This window comes from Anomaloglossus baeobatrachus, chromosome 4 (genome assembly GCF_048569485.1).
Source record: "Anomaloglossus baeobatrachus isolate aAnoBae1 chromosome 4, aAnoBae1.hap1, whole genome shotgun sequence".
Taxonomy (NCBI): Eukaryota; Metazoa; Chordata; class Amphibia; order Anura; family Aromobatidae; genus Anomaloglossus; species Anomaloglossus baeobatrachus.
The window spans coordinates 40,019,249-40,036,604 of record NC_134356.1 but is presented as its reverse complement, the minus strand read 5'-3'; the positions used below and the strand labels follow the sequence as shown (position 1 = coordinate 40,036,604).

The 17,356-nt window shown below is 46.0% G+C and overlaps 2 protein-coding genes across 2 annotated transcripts in view; one reads left to right on the top strand and one right to left on the bottom strand.

The window, feature by feature from the left end:
* Positions 1–7,111: 7,111 nt before the first annotated feature.
* Positions 7,112–8,732, top strand: LOC142303123 (elongation factor 1-alpha, somatic form-like). Its single transcript, XM_075344266.1, has one exon. The coding sequence runs from the start codon at positions 7,172–7,174 to the stop codon at positions 8,558–8,560; it is 1,389 nt and encodes a 462-aa protein (XP_075200381.1). The 5' UTR covers positions 7,112–7,171; the 3' UTR covers positions 8,561–8,732.
* A 262-nt stretch (positions 8,733–8,994) lies between these two features.
* Positions 8,995–17,356, bottom strand: part of LOC142303122 (tetraspanin-11-like) — a 140,889-nt gene continuing 132,527 nt past the window's right edge. The window contains exon 8 of the mRNA XM_075344265.1: positions 8,995–16,835. Within this exon, the coding sequence (XP_075200380.1) occupies positions 16,758–16,835 (78 nt within the window). The 3' untranslated portion in view covers positions 8,995–16,757. The remainder of the gene's footprint in view (positions 16,836–17,356) is intronic.

The window sequence follows — 17,356 nt, the reverse complement described above, 5'->3', positions numbered from 1 at the left end:
AAAGACAATGGGGACCCCTAGTGGAGCAATTGTGCACAGCAACTGAGCAAAGAAATTCTAAAAAAAAAAATCCCAATATGCAAATATCCTCTAGAATTGGAAGTAAGTGCAGTGTAAAGGGCAGTGTTGTCATGCAGTGACTACCGAGGTTCCGCCAGGTATAAGGTAATCCCCCGGTGAGCACCGCAACACACAGGGTACATCAGGAACACAATGCAATGGTAGGCCCTGACACTAGGGAGAGGGGAGTTTAGCCACCTCCTGCACTCACCTGAGGCTGATCCCTGTACTCCCTAGCATCAATATATGGGTTCCTATCCCCCCATGGCAGATCACATGCCTAGAACTTTGCTTTCCCCTAAACTCACCCTGGCTAGTGAGAAGGCCGGCAAGAGCACTAGTCTCACTGTCATGATTCTGCTCAGCGGCACTCTGCTCTCCTGCAGAGCCTTTGCTGGGCCTCATATTTTTCCCCAATTCCCGGTTAAGTCCTGTGTGGTGTGGGAGGGATCTGGTCTTTGGAGCCTCATTCCAGGTGATTGCTCCTCTTTATCTGGAAGCTGTTTCACCCAGAATGCCGCCAGTTATAGTACCTGTTTTGCAGTGCATGTCTCTGGTTCCCGTACGTGTCTAACCTGATCTTGTCCCGCTACCTAGTTTCGCTGTTCCCCTCCCGTCTCCTTACCTACTGACTTGATTCCTTCACTCCCTGCTTGCCCCCTTGTACTCATGTAATCTCTCTGTTTACCGACCCCCGGCTCATTCCCTGACTCTGGCTCTGCTCGCTCCTTTTATTATTTACCTTATCTCCTGGCTTTTGACCCCAGGCTTGTTTTATCATTTACGTTATCTCCTGGCTTTTGACCCCAGGCTTGTTTTATCATTTACGTTATCTCCTGGCTTTTGACCCCAGGCTTGTTTTATCATTTACGTTATCTCCTGGCTTTTGACCCCAGGCTTGTTTGACTGCACCTCACTAGGTGTGTCTAGCGACACCTAGTGTACAAACTCGGCAGATCCAATCCACTAGTGTGCTTGGCAGCAGCTAGTGATTTTGCGTCTTATTACACCCAGGTTATTGTCATCACATTCGCCACCATAATAATACAACACAATAGGAGAGAGAAAGACAGGTGGAAATAGACAGAAAAAGGAAAACACTCCAAACTCTTCCAATGCAGCTAAACACCACAGCTGCAATAGTCATGTCTCCTCAGCTTCAGCATCTAGACACTTAGCGTACAGAGCAACACAAGGGTGACATCTTTGATGGTGTACCAGGAAGGCCCAGACGATAAGGAAAGGGGACACCTCCTGCAACTCATGTGAGTCTGTACTTTAAGCTCCCTATACGGGTCCTTCCCTCCGTCGCCGTCACGTGCCCAGATCCTCGCTTACCCCAAACTCACCATGGCTAGTGAGAAGGCTGGTGACACCACTAGTCTCACTATTACAATAATAAAACACAAGGTAAGGGAGACAAACATGGAGAAAGAGACGCAAAAAGAAAGAACACTTTAAGTTTCTTTAATGCAGCAAAACACCACTGCTGCAATAGTCATGACCCCTCAGCTTCTTGCAGAGAGTGACTCCTTCCAAAAAGGACAACTTGTGAATAAGATTCTATAACCGGCATCAGATGGTAAGACACGTGACTTTTTATAGTGAAGAGGAGAGTTCACAAAAGAGCTGCACCTGAGATCAAGGTTACAATGAACAGCCAGATAGGAAAGAGTCCTTAACCCCTATAGCACCTAAAGAAAAGCTGCAAACTTGTGCACAATAAGGCGTTGTGACCTTCTGGTCCTAGACTCACAAGAGGTCCCCCCAGAGCAGGGCACACCCATGACAAGTGTTTAGACTCACCTGGTGAGGTGAATCCTCCAAGCCAGGTGGGCACGAGGTCCAGGTTGCAGCAGGCAAGTTGAGACACGTGGGAAACAGGTAGCAGAGGCACTGGAGCTGCGGGTGGACAGGACTCAGGGACACTTAAGTTTTAAATGTAATATGTCACCACTTTTTTGGCCTATAAGCTGCGGCCACCACCACCGGGCTCTTATATACAGCATTCTAACATGCTGTATATAAGAGTCTAGGCCGCTGTAAGAACATAAAAAAACACTCTATACCTCACGATCGCTCGGTTGGCCAGATGGGAGTCTCCGTTCTCTGATGCCGGAGCCGCCTCTTTTGGCCATCTTCGTCCTCCTTCTGACTCCTGTGTGCATGACGTGCGTCATACACAGTGGCCGGTCCTGCGCAGGCGCACTACAATACTTTAATCTGCCCTGCTCAGGACCAGAATGCCGGCGAGTGTGGATGACGTCGGAAGCGTCATGCACCGCGGCTAGAGAAGAAGGCGGACGAAGATGGCCAAAAGAGGAGACGCCCATATGGCCAACCACGCGACCGTTAGGTAAGTATTATAAAGTGGCCTCTTATATACAGTATGTGAGAATGCTGTATATAAGAGCCCGGTGGTGGTGGCCGCAGCTTATAGGGCAAAAAAACTAGTGACAGGTTCCCTTTAATACCTAAACACAGGTGTGTGTCTTGGTGAGCTTTACATAGGCCCAGGCAGATGACCACATGGGAGCACGCAGGGCCAAATGCAAAGGCCGACATGGAGCACAACAGAGTTCAGTGGATCAGGGTGAGAGGAGAAACTATTACTTTTTAGGTCACTATCTTTTTGGCACTAATGCTTTTAAGGGTGGTCATAATGGTCTGGGCAGGATAGTGAAGAAAAATGAGAGTTAAGTTTAAAATGAATGTGCGTAAAAAAAACCCGAAAAATCTTCAAATAAGTGATTGTATATAAGTAAAATAATTTACTCATGAAATTTTTGCACACACATATAAATGAAGATCAAAAAATACCTTAAAAAGGAATAGGTGTCTTTTTATCTTTAAAAATAAATTTTTATTCAAAAATTTCAGTTAAAAATACATCAAATACATATTCATAAATACTAGTATAAAGGACAGGATCAAATACCCATAATAAAGCAGCATCGGCAAAACCAAAAGTTACAACTCCTTAGTATTGAGACCAAATAGTGTATAAAGCCATAAATTAGAGCTTGCGGAAAAATGATGTATAAAGTGCAAAGTGCTTTTTCATTATATATGCCGCTAGATAATTATGGTAGAAAAGGCATAGAATGAAATTAGCTAATATAGTAAAAGTACCGGTAAATTACAAAATGTATTGCCAAATTCAATATACCTTGGAAGTGGTCAGGGTTGTTCAGTGTGCCGCATATATCCCGACGCGCGTTTCAGCGTATTTCTTCATGGGATACACACATATAAATATATATATATAAATATATATATATATATATATATATATATATAAAATGCCTGATATATGTATATGTATATATATATATATATATATATATATATATACGGTATATATACAAAAAGGCCCGGATTCATACGGTAATTTGTGGGGGTTTTAAGCCACTTTTCTTTTTTCTTTCCCTTGAGGTATTCGTTGACTTTTTTTGCGCCAAATTCAGCAAAATGGCACAAACAATTCATGAATTTGGCGCAGTCAAAAAAAAATATTCTTTCCTGACGTTTACCATTTTTGTGACTTTTTGAGCTAAAAAGTAGAATCTTTTTTCAAAAGATGCAACTTTTGTAAACATGCATAAAATGACATCAGGGGGCGGCTGGAGCGCAGTCGTGCCAAATTTTGAGACTTTTTAAAAAGTCCAAATTTATGAATTACTCAAAAAACATATTCCGCCCAAAAAACGGAAAACGAAAAAAAACAATAAAAAAAAAAAACAGGCGAACTCATATAAAATGGCTTTAAAAAAATACTAAATAAGATAATGAATTGGACGCAAAAAAAAAAAAAGAGAAAAACCTGCAAAATTAGGCAAAAAGTAGGCGTAAAGATCTCATCACATGGACTATGATTTTGGTCATTGCAATACCCTCCTCTGATGTCGATTTGCTGGTGTACATGGGAGCATTGTCTGATTGTATCAGTACCGGCCAAGCTTTAGCTTTTGGATATGTGTCGCCCATGGCTATGGGGTACTCGATCCCGGGCCGTATATTTATGGGGATGCGGTGTCACGGGTGAATGCTGGCCGTTGCCCGTTTCTGTGACCCTGGGGACGCTTTTTAATGGGAGTATATTTACAAGGGAGATTAAAGTCATTGATGTGACACCACCTGCAGGTTGCGGTTAAGATGACGGAACCGCCGCTGCTGAGTTCGTTATCCCTGGGGCTGGTGGTAATGGCAGCTGTGGTGGTAGGCCCTCTGCAGGTAGGGCTGAGCCCCGGGGAGATGTATGCTGGAGACTTTTGCCGAAGAAGGGAGGCCACACCGTGGGTTATAAGTTAACAGTCTTTACTCACAGTTGGACCCTTGGACGGCTGGTTCAGGTCTCTGTATGTCCAGTGCCAATTTGATGACTCAGTTGCTCTGTCCCCGGCACCCTCAGTGTGGTTGGGTCCCCGTAGCCTGGAGCAGTTTGGGCCCCAACTGTCCTTTTAGCAGTCTCCTCGTCCGTACAGCAGGCAGTGTGGACCCTGTAGGGCCGGTCCGTGTACCGATCCCTGATCCTCCTGTTACTGCTGATGCCCCCGGATCTGTGGGTCAGTGAGGTCCGTGAAGGTCCCCTCACTGTGCAGGTAATTACCAGGCCACATAAAGCTTACGCCTGACCTAGGGCCCTGTGCCCCGTCGGTGCTCTGGTTCCAGTAGTACTCGGGTATACCCACCCTGGCGACCACTCTCCTGTGCCCCTGGGTCACCATTACACGACCCAGCTCTAGGCACCTCTCTCCACTCTCTCCTTTCTCTTTCTCCTTTTTTCTTGTCCCCTCCCACCAGGTTGTCTAGTCCCCCTGGTATGGCTCCGCCCCTGAGTGGCCATCCCTTTTGTGTCTGACTAGCCAATTACCCCTGGTGTGGAAATTGGGATTTTGGTGTGTGCAGGTGTCACTGGCACTGGTGTTCCAGGTCCTTGGGGGTAGGCCCTGCATCCTGGTGAGGATGCAGTCCCTAGTAGTGCCCTGAGTGGTTCAGGGGCGCTACAGATAGATGGCCTCATATTTGACTCTAGAATATTTTGATCAACAGAGCAGCTCATGGTTGAGTCAATGACGACAAGGTGTCATGTCCTGTGGTTTAAAAAACAATCCCAAATTATCATGGTGCTCGAAAATTGGTAGGAGGTATAGTGCTGATAATGCTGTTTGATTTTCACCAAAACGTTATGGCCAAACATCATCACTTTTATCTCCTCTGTCCAAAAGACATTGTCCCAGATGTCTCGTAGATTGATCAGATAATAAGTTGCACACTTTAGCTTTGATGAGATGCTTGGCATCCTTTACAAACAAACTGTACACGTTGAGTCCTTTTCTAATTCATTAATTGAACATTTAAAATGCTGAGACCTTTAGAGTTTGAGCAGTAGCTCTTGGGTTACTTGAAATTTCTTTGAACATTGCAGAGACTGAATTTGGGAAGAATTTTCTTGGATATTCACTTTCAACTCTCTTGAATGTTTTTCCACGTGAATGATAATGATGGGCGAGCAATACAACACTCGGTGCTTGTAATGATGAGTGAACAGTACAATGCTCGATGCTCGTAGGGATGAGTGAACAGTACAACGCTTGGTGCTTGTAATGATGAGTGAACAGTACAACGCTCGGTGCTCGTAGGGATGAGTGAACAGTACAATGCTCGGTGCTCGTGAAAGGAGCCTGTGCTTTGTGTTCGATGTTTCATGAACGGTACATCTGAGCACCGCGAGTTACCCAGCACCCCGATGCTCAATCGTGTACCGAGCACGTTCACCCAATAACCTTTCTTGCTTGGAATACCATGATTAAGGCATAATCTGTCGAAACGCGTTGGTTTCCGTACCTAGGTCTGACGGTGCCATCGCGGTTGTAATTCTTAATATGGTCAAATAAAATCTACTTTTTATATGATATACAGTATTTCCCTGCCTGTGGTTCAGTGCTGGAGTCTGCCTCTCTCTTAGTTACAACCCTATATGCCTTGACGTGGCTACTGGGCAGATATACAAATGGCCATTTTTGTATGGTAAATATCTAAATTTTTCCTAGATTTCCTTAAGCAGTAATGCATATCTATATTCTTGCATTCATTGCTTACATGTTTTAGCATTTCAGAGTGGAACTGTCCAACTGTCTCTTTTTGTTATTATATGTCATGTTCAGTTTTGCCCATGTTCAGACTACATTTTGGGTGTGCCGTCAGTCTTTTTGTCTAGGTTATGGAGTCATGCCCTCTGACTGTGCACCCCTCATTTGCCACAGGTGATTTTATTCTCTAGTACTAGGTTCCTACTTGCCCATTCACATGAAGAGTTGTATCCCAGAGAGAGGCTTCAGTTCAGTGTAGGTTCCCAGTATACGAGATATGCCTTGACGTGGCTACTGGGCAGATATAGAAATGGCCATTTTTGTATACTAAATATCTCAATTTTTTGTAGATTTCCTTAAGCAGTAATGCAGATCTATATTTTTGCATTCATTCTTGCATGCTGTAGCATTTCAGAGTGCAACTGTCTTTTTTTGTTATTACATGTCATATTCAGTTTTGCACCTCTTCAGACTACATTTTGGGAGTGCCTTCAGTCTTTTTGTGTAGATTATGGAGTCATGCCCTCTAACTGTGCACTCCTCCCTCATTAGCCACAGGTGATTTTATTCTCTAGTACTAGGTTCCTATTTGCCCATTGACATGGAGGGTTGTATCTCAGAGAGAGGTTTCCAGTATACGAGATATGCCTTGACGTGGCTACTGGGCAGATACAGAAATGGCCATTTTTGTATGCTAAATATCTCAAATTTTCCTAGATTTCCTTAAGCAGTAATGTATATCTATATTCTTGCATTCATGGTTTGCATGCTTTAGCATGTCAGAGTGCAACTGTCTTTTTTTTGTTACCCCTTTAAATATGTTTTTAGTGTTGTACCTACATGCTTATGTGAATTTCCTCCTGGCTGTGGAGATGTTCCATAAAGATGCAGTACATTCTGGTATCCTCCATTTTGATGCAAGTAAAATATATCTTTGTACCGTGTTAGATGATGCTCTTCCTCACCGGGTCTGCGGCGAATTTACAAGGTGTCCATCGCCAAACATCTAAACACTCAAAATGGGAAAGGAAAAGACACACATCAACATTGTCGTCATTGGACACGTAGATTCTGGCAAGTCCACAACAACCGGACATCTCATCTACAAATGCGGTGGTATTGACAAGCGTACCATTGAGAAGTTCGAGAAGGAAGCCGCTGAGATGGGCAAGGGCTCCTTCAAGTACGCTTGGGTCCTGGACAAACTGAAGGCTGAACGTGAGCGTGGTATCACCATTGATATCTCCCTGTGGAAATTTGAGACCAGCAAGTACTATGTGACCATTATTGATGCCCCTGGACACAGAGACTTCATCAAGAACATGATCACTGGTACTTCTCAGGCTGACTGCGCTGTCCTGATCGTTGCTGCCGGCGTGGGTGAGTTTGAGGCTGGTATCTCAAAGAACGGACAAACCCGTGAGCATGCTCTCCTGGCCTACACCCTTGGTGTGAAACAGCTCATTGTTGGTGTCAACAAGATGGATTCCACTGAACCCCTATACAGCCAGAAGAGATACGAAGAAATTGTAAAAGAAGTCAGCACTTACATTAAGAAGATTGGATACAACCCAGATACCGTTGCCTTTGTGCCCATTTCTGGATGGAACGGTGATAACATGCTTGAGCCAAGTGCTAACATGCCCTGGTTCAAGGGATGGAGCATCACCCGCAAAGAAGGAAAAGGCAGCGGAACTACCCTGCTTGAAGCTCTTGACTGCATTCTGCCACCAAGCCGCCCCACTGACAAGCCTCTTCGTCTGCCCCTTCAGGATGTCTACAAGATTGGTGGTATTGGCACAGTACCTGTTGGTCGTGTGGAAACTGGTGTCCTGAAACCAGGCATGGTGGTCACTTTTGCCCCAGTCAATGTAACAACTGAAGTTAAGTCAGTGGAAATGCATCACGAAGCTCTGACCGAGGCTATGCCCGGTGACAACGTTGGTTTCAACATAAAGAACGTTTCCGTGAAAGACATCCGTCGTGGTAACGTTGCTGGTGACAGCAAGAACGACCCTCCTCTTGAGGCTGGTGGATTCACCGCACAGGTTATTATCCTGAACCACCCTGGCCAGATCAGTGCTGGGTATGCACCTGTGTTGGATTGCCACACTGCTCACATTGCTTGCAAGTTTGCTGAGCTGAAGGAGAAGATTGATCGTCGTTCTGGTAAGAAACTGGAAGAAAACCCCAAGTCTCTGAAGTCTGGTGATGCTGCCATTGTTGAAATGGTCCCCGGCAAGCCCATGTGTGTGGAGAGCTTCTCTGACTATCCTCCTCTTGGGCGCTTTGCTGTGCGTGACATGAGACAGACCGTTGCTGTCGGTGTCATCAAGGCCGTTGAAAAGAAGGCACCTGGTGCTGGCAAAGTCACAAAGTCCGCTCAAAAGGCCCAGAAATCCAAATGAATATTCCAAAAATCCAGTACCACCTCAGTATTAACCAGTGGTGGAAGATCGGTCTCAGAACTGTTTGTTTTAATTGGCCACTTCAGTTTAATAGTAAAAGACTGGTTAATGATTACAATGCATCGTAAAAGCTTCAGAAGGAAAGGAATGTCTGTGGACCATTTTGTTTGTGGCAGTTATGCTCCGTATCTCTACTGGGTAACACGGTACAAAGATATATTTTACTTGCATCTCCTGGCTGTGCTAATTTCTAGAGATCTTAGTGCCCTGTTGGGACCTTCTTTTTCTCTGACATCACCATAGACCTACCCTGCCATTCCTTCTCCCGTGTTTTTCACTTTCTCCCTCATTGCACCCTATGGGAATCAAAAGGGATGAAGGAATGAGTGGACACTCATACTCCAAAAGAAAGAGCCAACACTTCACATAGCAGGAGAACTTCTTAATATATTTTATTCACATGACATCACTGTTGTACATCAATTGTAGCATAGTATGCAGCAACATTTTGGGAGTAATTCCTTCCCCAGACTTATAGAGAACCCTCCAGCCATTGTGTCCTTCACATTAGTGAGCGGGCACTGCCTGAGCAAAACATGGACGGGTGAAGGCGGAAAGTCATATAATAAACTGTACTGATCAGTAGGGCTGGCAGCACATCTTCTTGCTTCAGTCCATGTTACAAGGCCTTCACACACCCACAGATCATCTTCGGTCATGTAAAAAGATATTTAAAGGGTGTTTTCACCCCAAAATTTTTTATACTTAAATGCATGTATTTTGGGATCAAAATAATTTTTTCAATTGGTCTTCATTAAATTTTTTGCACCGTTTGGATTTTACAGGCTCCTTTTTTCCACTGCACATTCAACTTTGATGTGGTCGCTGGTCATAAATCAACTGAGAGGAGCTCAGAATATATTAAAGAAATAAAAACTCCCTATCAGACCATCATTACAAGCTCACTGACAGATTCTTAGTTAGCTCAGATAACTCACTGTCAGATTCTCAGTTAAATCATTCTTTAGATAGCAACTGGCTATCGTAAGCAAACGGTGCAAAATTTTTAACTGGACCCAATTGCAAAAATGATTTTTAGCCTCAGATACATGCATTTTAGCAAAAAATAAAAAATTGCCTCAATCCCTTTAAGTCATCCCTTTAAGTCATCCCTTTAATTAATTTCACCACTTCAAAGTAAACATTGCTGAAAATACACTGATAATTTTTTGTTTTACTTTCTGTTCTTATAATTTTTAGCCCTGCTTGTCGTCAGTGAACAGAAACCTGTATATTTCTCACAGCTGAGTGTTTGTTACAATGTCTCCTTTCAAGAGCTAATCAGCCTGGACAATGGGTGTATGGGAATAAAAGGCACATGAGTATCTATTGGGTCTATTTCCAATCATAAGGATGCAATTAGTGATGACTGTAGACAATAGAAGGTGATGTGGATAATTTAACGTGGCCCCATTGTAGTTATGCTATGAAGCCCCATGTCTACCCCCGGTGTGTATCTTTGTCTATGTGTTTTGAATGCCTCCTTTAGAAAGTATTAATACCCCCAAGGTTTCTTGAAGTGATGATGCTTCCTGGATGACGGTGATGCAGGTCAAAGTGGCGCTCACTCAGAAATACTGTGACATCACTGTGTGCAATATCCCTGTACTGTGACATCACTGTGTGTATTATCCCTGTACTGTGACATCACTGTGTGCATTATCCCTGTACTGTGACATCACTGTGTGTATTATCCCTGTACTGTGACATCACTGTGTGTATTATCCCTGTACTGTGACATCACTGTGTGCATTATCCCTATACTGTGACATCATTGTGTGCATTATCCCTGTACTGTGACATCACTGTGTGCATTATCCCGGTACTGTAACATCACTGTGTGCATTATCCCTGTACTGTGACATCACTGTGTGTATTATCCCGGTACTGTAACATCACTGTGTGCATTATCCCTGTACTGTGACATCACTGTGTGCTTTATTCCTGTACTGTAACATCACTGTGTGTATTATCCCGGTACTGTAACATCACTGTGTGCATTATCCCTGTACTGTGACATCACTGTGTGCATTATCCCGGTACTGTAACATCACTGTGTGCATTATCCCTGTACTGTGACATCACTGTGTGCTTTATCCCTGTACTGTAACATCACTGTGTGTAGTATCCCTGTACTGTGCCATCACTGGGTGCATTATCCCGGTATTGTGACATCATTGTGTGTATTACCCCTGTACTGTGACATCACTGTGTATTATCACTGTACTGTGACATCACTGTGTGCATTATCACTGTAATATGACATCACTGTGTGCATTACCCCTGTACTGTGATATCACTGTATGTATTATCCATGTACTGTGACATCACTGTGTGTATTACCCCTGTACTGTGACCTCACTGTGTGCATTATCCCTGTACTGTGACATCACTGTGTGTATTACCCCTGTACTGTGACATCACTGTGTGCATTATCACTGTACTGTGACATCACTGTGTGTATTATCCCTGTACTATGACATCACTGTGTGTATTACCCCTGTACAGTGACATCACTGTGTGTATTATCCCGGTACTGTGACATCACTGTGTGCATTATCCCTGTACTGTGACCTCACTGTGTGTATCATCCCTGTACTGTGACCTCACTGTGTGCATTATCCCTGTACTGTGACCTCACTGTGTGCATTATCCCTGTACTGTGACCTCACTGTGTGTATTATCCCTGTGATGTGACATCACTGTGTGTATTATCCCTGTACTGTGACATCACTGTGTGTATCATCCCTGTACTGTGACATCACTGTGTGTATTATCCCTGTACTGTGACATCACTGTGTGTATTATCCCTGTGATGTGACATCACTGTGTGTATTATCCCTGTACTGTGACCTCACTGTGTGTATTATCCCTGTACTGTGACATCACTGTGTGTATTATCCCTGTGATGTGACATTACTGTGTGCATTACCCCTGTACTGTGACATCACTGTGTGTATCATCCCTGTACTGTGACATCACTGTGTGTATCATCCCTGTACTGTGACATCACTGTGTGTATTATCCCTGTGATGTGACATCACTGTGTGTATTATCCCTGTGATGTGACATCACTGTGTGTATTATGCAAACTGCGGCTGCACGGGTCACAGGAGGCAACAGTTGACTCTGAGGCTAACACGTGTGCCCATTGCTTAAGAAGATGCATATTCACTGTTCTCCACACCCATAATCCCTCCCACCTCTGAAGCTGATGCTTAGAGGTGGCTGGGATCATGGGAGTGGGGAGCAGGTGTGCAGGGTCTTCACAGACTTCATGTGCTGGGAATCTTCCTGCAACAGGTAGGTTAGGTTGACTTCAATGGGAATCGTGATGCCACTCTCGGTATTGCGGTTAGGGGTGACCGCCACTGCAGTTTGGGGAGCGACTGGGGTTGATGGTAAATGCAGTCTGGTGTTATGGCCTCCCGAGAGTGAGGCTGGCCCCAGGGCTCAGGTATTAGTGTGTAGTACCACAGGTCGCAGAAGAAGAACTCACACACAGGCAGCAATGTCTTTCAGGGTTTTTACTCACTTTCTGGTGGTAGAGTGAGACAACCCGGGCGATGCTGTGATGAACCAGGAGGGGAACCAGGTGTCCTTCAGGCTGATCCAGGGGTGATTGCTGACTCGTCTTCCTAGCCCTTCTAGCTTTAGAGGTGACCCCGACTTGGGGGAAGTTGCAACTGCTTCTTCTCCCCTTTCTGGCCCGTTTGCTGGCAGCGTGGACCAAGGATAAGATGGCTCCAGGCTCGATCCTGCTTATGGGCCCCTTCGTTGCTGTTGATGCTGCGGACTCTGTGTGGTTCGGTGAGGTACATCCAGCACCCTCACCAACAGGTTTAGCAGGCCGAGTAAATGGGTTCCTGCTCTAGGGACCTGTTTCCCCGTGCGGGCCTGGTCTACCGGTAGTCCCCTTACTCAGCCACCTCTTCCCTACTTCACTAGGTGGTTTTCAGGCAGCACCACTGGGTAGCCGTTCTCCCCCGCCAGCAGCCACTACAGGTGCAGGGTCTGGCTAGTGTCCTGCTCTTCAGCCCTCCACTCCAGACTCAGCTGCTCCACTTCCTCCTCCTCTGACTGCCACTGCACAACTCCTGTCTCCAGTTCCACCATCCACCACTAGCTAAGGCGCGAGGGCTCCGCCCCCTCCTGGGTCTGCCCAGGGGTCTCCTCTAAGCTGTGTGTGTGTGTTCCTGGTTACTTTGTGTCTGTGTGTCCACACCCTAGTCAGCCTTTGGGATTACCTGTTTTGTACTCACTCAGCCTGAGTGCAGTACTCTGTGGCGCCTGACCAGGTCAGGGGCGCCACACAGGGAATATTCATTTTCTTTAATAGCAGCACACATGATCACCCAGCTGCCGGCTTCCTGCAACTGCTAGGCGACTGTGTTCTGGTATTAAAGAGAACGATTATTCACTGCTGTGCATGCCCGTAATCCTGACATGGGGAGCAGAAAATATGCCTGCAGCTGGCGCAGGTGTAAGTGGGTGCGCATGGCAGTGACGTCATGTGCTGTGCCGTCTACACTCTGATGTCAGTTGCTAGCATGCCAACATCAGAGGATGTGGAGGGAAGGTGAGTATAATCGTTATTTTTTTTTTCTATGTGTGGAGTGATTGGGGACCATATGTATCAGGATGGGGCCATGTAATACCAAGATGGGTCCATGTATGTAATACCAGGATGGGGGACATTTAATACAAAGATAGGGCCTTGTAATACCAGAATGGGTACGATATAATACCAGGAGGGGGACCATATAATGCCAGGGTGGGGACAAATATCAGGATGGGGACATACTGTATATACAAGAATGGGGGACAAAGAAAATAGCATAAAATGGGAAAGCTGGTTGCTGAGGGAAAGAGGATCTTTCCCTCAACACGCAACTTCCCCATGCTCTGCTATACATCTTTCCCTCAGCACGCAGCTTTCCCATGCTCTGCTATACATCTTTCCCTCAGCACGCAGCTTTCCCATGCTCTGCTATACATCTTTCCCTCAGCACCCAGCTTCCCCATGCTCTGCTATACATCTTTCCCTCATCACCCAGCTTCCCCATGCTCTGCTATACATCTTTCCATCATCACCCAGCTTTCCCATGCTCTGCTATACATCTTTCCCTCAGCACCCAGCTTTCCCATGCTCTGCTATACATCTTTCCCTCAGCACACAGCTTTCCCATGCTCTGCTATACATCTTTTCCTCAGCACCCAGCTTCCCCATGCTCTGCTATACATCTTTCCCTCAGCCCACAGCTTCCCCATGCTCTGCTATACATCTTTCCCTCATCACCCAGCTTTCCCATGCTCTGCTATACATCTTTCCCTCAGCATCCAGCTTCCCCATGCTCTGCTATACATCTTTCCCTCAGCACCCACCTTTCCCATGCTATGCTATACATCTTCCCTCAGCACACAGCTTCCCCATGCTCTGCTATACATCTTTCCCTCAGCACACAGCTTCCCCATGCTCTGCTATACATCTTTGCCTCAGCACACAGCTTCCCCATGCTCTGCTATACATCTTTCCCTCAGCACGCAGATTCCCCATGCTCTGCTATACATCTTTCCCTCAGCACACAGCTTCCCCATGCTCTGCTATACATCTTTCCATCATCACCCAGCTTTCCCATGCTCTGCTATACATCTTTCCCTCAGCACCCAGCTTTCCCATGCTCTGCTATACATCTTTCCCTCAGCACCCAGCTTCCCCATGCTCTGCTATACATCTTTCCCTCAGCACACAGCTTCCCCATGCTCTGCTATACATCTTTCCCTCAGCACACAGCTTTCCCATGCTCTGCTATACATCTTTCCATCATCACCCAGCTTTCCCATGCTCTGCTATACATCTTTCCCTCAGCACCCAGCTTCCCCATGCTCTGCTATACATTTTTCCCTCAGCACACAGCTTTCCCATGCTCTGCTATACATCTTTCCCTCAGCACACAGCTTCCCCATGCTCTGCTATACATCTTTCCCTCAGCACACAGCTTTCCCATGCTCTGCTATACATCTTTCCCTCAGCACCCAGCTTTCCCATGCTCTGATATCAGGAGAAAGCTAAGCTAGGTGATGAGGGAAAGATGTATAGCAGAGCATGGGAAAGCTGTATGGTGAGGGAAAAATGGATCACAGAACATAGGAAAGCTGAAGGGGTAGGTCCAAATTTTGCATCGGGGCCCATCGAACTCTAGTTACACTACTGTCTATAGCTGTTCATGGCAAGGTGGGTCCTACCGTATTACAAGTTTTGGTCATGTGTCCCATAGTTACCTACTATGTCAAGATTGCAAGTTAAAGGAGTTGTCCACTACTGAACAAGCCCATCTTAACTGCTAGAGAGAAAATAAAGAACTGACACTCCTTTTCCACACCGATACCGTTCAAGCAGTGTCACAATCCCGACATAGCTGGAGCGATCACAGTCCAGGGGGTACAAAATGTATTTTTTTTTGGGGGTACTTTAACAGTTAAGAAAGGCTCTTCCAGTAGTGGACAACCTCTTTAATACATTGTATATGAAATTATACACTGTAAGACGTTATCTACGCAGAAAATTGATTTATGCTCCTGATGTAATGATCACAGAAAGAATTATGTGATCCCAAAGTAACAAACTCTCAGCTGTGAAAAGCAATTTTTAGCATTTTTTGTGCTTATAGGTGACAAGTTTCTGATCTGTTACCGGGTTTCACAATACAAACTGCAGACATCACTATGCAGATCTCTTAGACCTGATATCAATGCTGTGTCTACTTTGGTTGTTTAATCCTTTATGAAAGTTCAGCTCAACCTCCGCCCATCTGTCCTGATTGTCAGCTCCTCAGTGTCCCTCCTCCCTGCTGCTAAAACTCTGCCCATCTGTCCTGATTGGCAGCGCCTCAGTGTCCCTCCTCCCTGCTGCTGAAACTCCGCCCATCTGCCCTGATTGGCAGCGCCTCAGTGTCCCTCCTCCCTGCTGCTAAAACTCCGCCCATCTGTCCTGATTGGCAGCGCCTCAGTGTCCCTCCTCCCTGCTGCTGAAATTCCACCCATCTGCCCTGATTGGTAGCTCCTCAGTATCCCTCCTCCCTGCTGCTGAAACTCCGCCCATCTGCCCTGATTGGCAGCACCTCAATGTCCCTCCTCCCTGCTGCTGAAACTCCGCCCATCTGTCCTGATTGGCAGCGCCTCAGTGTCCCTCCTCCCTGCTGCTGAAATTCCACCCATCTGCCCTGATTGGTAGCGCCTCAGTGTCCCTCCTCCCTGCTGCTGAAATTCCACCCATCTGTCCTGATTGGTAGCTCCTCAGTATCCCTCCTCCCTGCTGCTGAAACTCCGCCCATCTGCCCTGATTGGCAGCACCTCAGTGTCCCTCCTCCCTGCTTCTGAAACTCCGCCCATCTGTCCTGATTGGCAGCACCTCAGTGTCCCTCCTCCCTGCTGCTGAAACTCCGCCCATCTGTCCTGATTGGCAGCACCTCAGTGTCCCTCCTCCCTGCTGCTGAAATTCCACCCATCTGTCCTGATTGGCAGCGCCTCAGTATCCCTCCTCCCTGCTGCTGAAACTCCGCCCTCTGCCCTGATTGGTAGCTCCTCAGTGTCCCTCCTCCCTGCTGCTGAAACTCCGCCCATCTGCCCTGATTAGTAGCTCCTCAGTGTCCCTCCTCCCTGCTGCTGAAACTCTGCCCATCTGCCCTGATTGGTAGCTCCTCAGTGTCCCTCCTCCCTGCTGCTGAAACTCCGCCCATCTGCCCTGATTGGTAGCTCCTCAGTGTCCCTCCTCCCTGCTGCTGAAACTCCGCCCATCTGCCCTGATTGGTAGCTCCTCAGTGTCCCTCCTCCCTGCTGCTGAAACTCCGCCCATCTGCCCTGATTGGTAGCTCCTCAGTGTCCCTCCTCCCTGCTGAGATCTCTCACTGCTCAGTACAAGCTGCAGCCATCAGTTAGGCTTGGTAGGTGGAGACTGAATATACTGAGCTCATCTTAATATCGTGATTATACATCCACTCTGACATGGACTTTCAAAGTAAGTAGACCAGTATCATCAGGTCTAATTTAATAAAGTATACAGTTTCTATTGTGAAATCTGGTGAAAGATCGGCCTTTACGTCTATAAAACTGATGCGTAGAGCTGGGGTTTGGTGGCTTATATGGCATTGTAGGCCTCCTTTTCTTCCTTGTAGAGGATATGCAGGAAGCAGGCGCTCAGCATCACTCCGGCCAGCTGAAGAACAGAAGAAAACAGAAGAATACATCACCATTTTGTAGAAAAAACATACATTTCCAAGTCTATACAAATCCAGCAACTAAGTGGATGACTTAAGTCACAATGTGTGATTTCTGGTTTTCTTAAAGGGGTTGGGTGGGCATAACTTTAAAGGGCTATTTCCCAATTATAAAGTTATGGTGTTTTCTACTATAACTCACTTCTGACCAGGCTCATATTTCTGCCCAGCTGCTACACTGATCTCGTCAAGACTTTCCTCGTGCGGCACCAGTTATCTAGAATGAGCTACCCCTGGCAATCAGACTTTATTCTCAATGTCTACTGATCCTGAGACTGAAGGGACTGCAATGCTGCTTCCCCTTTAACAGCTTTTAACAGGACAGAGGTATGATGATCCCATTCATACTCATTTCCCAATGATACATAGGACAATTCTATAACATTGGGGTTGCAGTATTACAGTTTGTCCAGCAGATGGAGACATTGTCATTCAGTTCTTTAAATTATATTTTGGAAAT

Bases quoted from the DNA above. Each gene is read 5' to 3' on its own strand.
- LOC142303123 (XM_075344266.1), top strand. From the start codon at position 7,172: ATGGGAAAGGAAAAGACACACATCAACATTGTCGTCATTGGACACGTA.